Here is a 6,691-nt window from a genome sequence, read left to right as displayed (position 1 = left end):
CTCAGTAGCTCTAGATGTCTTCAAATATGAATCTTTTATATTTTGATTAGTTTTTCTAGTTGTTTCTGGTGGGAATACTGTTATGCAACAATCCAAACTACTACCTCTGAGAGCCAGTTTTGGATTTTTAAAAGCTGAGGTACACTTGTGTATGCTTATATTTTGGGCAAAAGTAGACCTAGGTAAAGGAGGTGAGGGTACCTGTCACTTTTTCCATTAACCTCACATCAAATCTCACATCTTAAACCCTTTTCTCCAAAATTTTGGCTCTACTGACCTGAGGGATATCTTCTGTCACTCTACGTGAGGAAAGAAATCTTCTCCAAAATGCAGGACTAGTTAATTTCTGTTTTTATTACTCTGTCAATATTTACCAACAGAGGCTTAACTAATATTTGAAATGGAATACTTCTGTTTTGAATGAGGGCTTCCTATACATTGCATGAAATTTGGAATCTCTTCAATAATTTTGGTAATCTTAACACCTCTGTATATTTACAAATTTCTCTCAAAAGATATGGTGTATACAATGCTTGGTTGAGAACAACTAAAAAATGTCATTCTTTGTAGAATCAGTGAGTCTAAAATTTTCTCTCAAAATCATTAACACTAAGAAACTATTTAATAGTCCTGTAGCTCAGTCCCCCTCAGATGGGTTTATCATCGCCAGGTGCTGAAGTCCCCTGTCAGTGCTCTGGCACCTGTACCTTGTGTCTTGGTGTGGGTCTTGACTACATGCTTGTCCACCTCACAGGCTGAGGTCAGAATCGTGTTTTCCTGGGGTGAAAGCTCTTTGTCTTGTTCTGTGGAAGTTGCTGCTAAGACTAAGATGCCTCAAAGACAATGAAATCACTATTCCAATAGTCCTTCTCTTCCTAGTGTTCAGAAATCTGACCTTGGGGGAACCCCTGCCTTTCTTGCTCACACAAGGGGCACCAGGTTCCTCAGAAGGGCCTGTTGAGAAATAAGTGTGGTGTGGAAAGGGCAGGAACTGATTACCACTTCTTTCCTCTCATGTGGTCACTATTTCTAAGCCGTCTGCCACCATGCTGCCCTTGGCTCACTGCAGAAAGATTGAGTCCTGGTGCTTTTGAACCTGGGACCACAAGGAGGAGCTGTGACTCTACTGAGATCCAGGAAATTCTGAGCAAGGCCTGAGAGAATGCTCTGGATGAGAGAAGGTTAAGAGGAAGTTGAGTTCATACATCTGGGAAACCGTGGTCTGCAGGAGCTGAGGTCAGTGCTGTGGTGTGGGTGTACATATCCGGCTATGCCCTTTGCAGTGATGTGCAGGTGCTGCTGTCCCCGCCAACAGCCTGAACTGTCAGATGGGTGCATATGAGCTGCCTGGGACTGGAAGGAGGAGAGTTGAAGCTGAGTAGGTTGGGAGACTTAGGCAGGTGCAGGTGGCGGACCTATTGCTAAGGGAAGTAAGAAAGGACCTGTGGGGCCTGTTTTAGCTCAGCTCAGTCCTGTTCAAACAAGCCCTGTGTGATGTGAGCTCCTGGCATTAGTAATTATCTTGACAGTCTAGGACTCTCCTAGGGAGCTTGCAGAGATAATAACTGGAGGAAATCTACTCATCAGGCCTAAGGAGACATATAATCCCCCTCGCCTTTCTTGTGGAATATCAGGGAATTAAACTAGGAAGGACTTTACTCTCCTTCATCTGATGGATGGTCCTTTGTGATCTTGAAAAAGACCGTTCAAGCAGGTTTTGTTTCTAGAATGGAAGATTGTGCTCATAAACATAACAACACACATACTTTTTCCACTAAGACCCAAACTTTGGGGAATGACCAAATTCTAAGAAGGGTTTTTCAATTTTGGAAAGACAAAATCATGACAATGAGCCTCTGAGTGACATTCAGTCCAATTCCCGTTAGTTCTAGTTCTCTTGCTTTCTGCCTTATTCTCACTGAACTGAAGCTCTCCACCTTTCGGGAGACTAAACTTTCTCCATGCTAATTATTTCATGTTTCTTCCCTTGTTTGCTTTCTGGATTGAAGTATGGCTCTTGTCAGGGATCCCAGCAACAGTCCTGACTCCTTCCTGCACAGGAATCCCTTTCTCTAGTTCAGTCATGCCAATCAGAAAAGAAGGAATCATGTATTTGCTCACTTGTATACTATGGGCAGTACTTAATAGATCACAAAATTATGTTTTCTAATTCTCTTGTAAAATACATAAAACAATAACCATATCTCACATTGCCTCATATGCAATGAGTTTCTTAATATCAGTTTAATTTTAGCTTCTTTTCCAGGACTGACCACCTGATTTGGTCAAGAACACTTGATTAAAATAGTAAGATAAGTAATTATTTGAAACCTACACTTCAAGACTGGTCGCTTCTTTATATGGCTATAAGCACCATCTTATATAGACCCTTATAAATGAAGTCATCTCTTCTCTCACTCCTTTTCTTCATTTCTTGCTCTCTCCAGTCCTTCCTCCTTCCCATCTTTTCTCTTTATAAATTCTTCACATAAATGCTGTGTGATGCATGGAGGTAGGAGCTGGGAACCCTGGGTGAATAAGCGTGATCTAGGTGTGCACCTTGAAATTCTCATAGTTTTGGGGTTGGACAGAATGCTGAAATTTATTGATTTGGACCTTTGCTTTATAGATGGAAAACGGGATGCAACATAAAATATTTAAATGTAAATACTGGGTTATATTTTTGACCTTCACATAACATGTACTTTTTATCCTCATCCCACAGGTAATCTGTGCATTTCTTTTGACTCCTTTTTGTTGTAGTATAAACATCACTAGCATGAAAACATTGTCTTCCTAATCACTTGTACTAACTGGACTTTCAATGGGCACAATGAAAAAAATATGCTGAAAATTCCAGAAAAGGGAGAGGTTATTGTTTTGTTCACTGCTGTGTCCCTGGTACTGGGTCTGTGCTCAATAAACACAAGTGAACCATCCGGGGCTTTCACCTGTATTTGGTAGAGTGTAAGTGAGCACATGCATGTGTGTGTGTGTGTGTGTGTGTGTGTGAGAAAGAGAGAGAGAGAGAGAGAGAGAGAGAGAGAGAGAGAGAGAGAGAGGGAATCAGATTCCTTTCTGATGGTGGTTGCTGACCCTGGTCCACTGACAGAGTGTACCGAATGTTAGCACTGGCCTTATCCATCACTAGGCAGTGCTGTGGCCATACCAAGTCCCTGAGGCTGGGAATAGAAGTCACATAGGCTGAGAGGAGGGGACTATTGGAAGGAATAAGAAAATGTGACCCTTAATCATGTAGATTTGACACTGTCTGAAGACATTCTTGCTTTTCACGAGTAGGGTAGGGGATACTACTGGCATCAGGTGGGCAGAAACCAGTGATGCTGCTGAATACTCTACAGGGCACAGGATCACCTGTCAACTAAGGATCATCCAATGCAACCTGTAGATAATGCTGAGGTTGGTAAATCCTGGGCCAGGCACCAAGTGTGAATTATGTATCCAGAGGAGAGGAACCTGTAGAAACTCAAGAACAGAGAAATCATTCCATGTAGATTCCCCACTTCCATGCTGTCCTTGTCCCCATAACTGCTTTGTTCCCAACACCGAGTGAATTCTTAACCTCTAGAAGCCTCTTCAGACCAGAGCTTCAGGAAGCCCTGCCTCTCCAATTAGAAGGTTGCAGGGAGCAGGGCTGCAGTGTAATTCCATCAGCCACCTCAGCTGTGGGCTCAGGGCTGTCATCACATTCCTGCATCTTAAATGGCTATGGCTGGTGTTGGGTGAGAACTGAAGTCAATCTCCTGCTGAAGCCTGAAGTGGTCAGGGGGCCACTGAGCATAAACCAGACATTCAAGGGGGATTGTCCAACATTAGTGTGAAAAGGAAGAAGATTCAGAGAAGGGAAACCAGACTTTGAGAGGAGGCCTGAAGAGGAGAGAAAAGGAAAAGAGGGGCGACTTCCGGGGCAGGGAAGGGGTGCAGGTAGAGGCTGGTTGAAGATTGACAGATACCAGAGGCAGCACACCCACCCTACTCACACCTACTCTAGAAATTCCAAACACACCAGTGAACAGAGCTGGTTCAGGACATGAACAAGGAGGAGACTGTGTTCAGAAACTCTGAGAAAAGGAAGAATATCACAGCTGTGATGTCACTAGCAGAGCCCCTGGCAGAGCAGTGAAGGCTGCAGAGGCTCTGACTCTGCAGACGGCAATGCTGAGCTGGGGCCTGGCCTGGCCTGCCTGACCTACCATGGGCTCCAGGATCCTCTGCTGTGTGGCCCTCTGCCTCCTGGGAGCAGGTGAGTCCTGGGCACAGGTGGCGTGGCCCTGTTGGACCTTGCCTACAGCCAGGGCTGCCTCCTGGGATTTTCCTGAATTCTGCTTCTTTCTTTCACAGGCCCCCTGCACTCAGGTGTTTCCCAGACTCCAAAATACCTCCTGGCACAAGCTGGAGAGAAGAAGTCCCTTAAATGTCAGCAAAATCTGAGACACAATGCTATGTACTGGTATAAGCAGGACTCCAAGCAATTACTGAAAATTATGTTTAGCTACAATAATAAGGAAATGATTGTAAATGAAACTGTTCCAAGTTGCTTCTCACCTGAATCTCCAGACAAAGCTCACTTAAACCTCCATGTCAAGTCCCTGGAGCCAGATGATTCTGCCTTGTATCTCTGTGCCAGCAGCCAAGGCACAGCCCTGCAGAGTCACTGACTGCCTGTGCACAAAGCTGCCAGGCAGCCAGGAAGCTGTGGGGACAGTGAGTTCCCTGTGCCTCAGGCCACTTCAGGCTTCGGCAGGAGATTGACTTCAGTTCTCACCCAACACCAGCCATAGCCATTTAAGATGCAGGAATGTGATGACAGCCCTGAGCCCACAGCTGAGGTGGCCTGATGGGATTACGCTGCAGCCCTGCTCCCTGCAACCTTCTAATTGCAGAGGCAGGGGCCCAATTCTGTGGGCCCCTTGGAGTGGAGGGTCTGTCTGCAGCAGCCTCCAGGGCACCTGATGGACAGCTGAGTTCTGCACACACAGAGCCTTGCAGAATCCCTCTGGTCAGCTAAGCAGGGGCTCCAATAGTGTCACCCACCCACCCAATTCCACCAACAATGGAGGACCTGAGGACCTTAGCTGATGGAGCAGCCATTGCTTGTTCTTCTCTTTTGTACATATGGGCACATCTTGTTCATTATATTATTAGTGAAGACACAGCTGTTAAAAATGTTTGATGAGCATAAGCCTGAAGGACAGGCTAAGGTGACTTCCTATAATCAATAGAAATTCAGATTATCAATGAGTTCCTCATTTAGCCAAAAAAATATAAATATATATAAATATTTATATATAAATACATAATATGATATAACATAGAGTTATAAAAATAAATATATAAATGTATATATAAATATTTATATATATTAAATATATATATGTGTATATATATATATATATATTTATATTTTGGGGGTAGAGGAGAAACATGGCCATCCTTGGCAATAGGTCAACCAGAAATTAAGGGTGACAGAGAAGTGAATCCAAGCTGCTTGTGCATTGGAGACTGCAACCCTTCAGGAAGGTGTGCAGTAGGATCCCGTCCCCGTCCCAACTCACTGTCATCTTTGAACCTTCCTCACAGCAGGAAGCAGCCAGATGATGGAGGATGCTGGGAGCTTGGGAAGGACTTGAGCTCAAATCTCTAGGCAGCGGTTACTGTTGCCCACCTGACATGAGAAGGCAAGATCAAATTTGCATTTGGGTGAAGAACACAGGCAGCAGCATGGAACAGAAAGCTGATAGATTTTAGGGGGAATGAAAATTTCCTAAGGAGGAAAGTGGGTCCCATAGTTGTGTTTGGATCTTGCACCCTGCCTTGCCATCCTGAAACCTGAGTTAGCAAAGGGCCCCTGTCAGTCATGCTGTTCCATCCCAGCTGCACACTTCAGGATGCCCAGGGGCTGCCTTGGGGCATCTGTGTTCACAACACTACTCAGGTCCCTGCTCTCATGGGGACGTCCTTGACTCAGTGGATGCTGCACAGGCTTCAATGGCACTGAATTTAATCCTGGGACTGCTGAATACCACAGCACCAGTGGGGAGAGCCCTCAGCCTGCCTGACCCTGCCATGGACAGCAGCCTCCTCTGCTGGGTGCTTTTTGGTCTCCTGGGCATATGTGAGCCCTGGGTGGGGCTGCAGGGGTCCAGTAGAGGTTAAAGTTAACTCCAAGAGAAAAAGTAAATAGCAATGGGTGTATCAGGTCTACAGTATTTGTGAATGCTCATAGACATCAGAGAAGTTGACTGTGGATCCAAGAATGGAACAAACACAGCCACACTGGTGCAAATGGACCCTGGGCCAGGGCCCCAAGTTCTTCTTTGAATATTTCAAGATATCAAAAGAAAATGTCCCTGACTGGTTCTCGGCTCAGCAGCTCAGTGACTATGGCTCTGAGTTGAGCTTGGGTGCCTTGGACTTGGAAAATCAGTGCTGTATCTCTGTGCCCAACCCTATAGAATCACCAGCATGCTGTGCACAAACTTCCTACCCAGAGAGGAGCTCCCTAAAGTGCACATCTCTGCAGCTCCAGGGAATGCACAGGAGAAAAACGTGGTTTTAGGCCTCTGGGAAGTGTAGCATGGGGCTTTCCTTCATTCATGGGGAGAAGTTCAAGGCCAAGAGACACTCTCCAGAGGGCATGGCACTTCAGTAAGTTCACTGTAACATCCCT

General features: G+C 45.3%; 1 gene segment (V, D, J or C); it reads left to right on the top strand.

Moving 5' to 3' along the window:
• Positions 1-4,086: 4,086 nt before the first annotated feature.
• LOC124991248 (T cell receptor beta variable 3-1-like) lies at positions 4,087-4,679 on the top strand. The segment is given in 2 exon segments: positions 4,087-4,264; positions 4,363-4,679. Coding segments are annotated over 2 exon segments (366 nt in total).
• Positions 4,680-6,691: the final 2,012 nt, after the last annotated feature.

Source organism: Sciurus carolinensis, chromosome 8 (genome assembly GCF_902686445.1).
Source record: "Sciurus carolinensis chromosome 8, mSciCar1.2, whole genome shotgun sequence".
In the NCBI taxonomy this organism is placed as follows: Eukaryota; Metazoa; Chordata; class Mammalia; order Rodentia; family Sciuridae; genus Sciurus; species Sciurus carolinensis.
The sequence above is the reverse complement of the archived record's forward strand: the minus strand, read 5'-3'. Positions and strand labels throughout refer to the sequence as shown.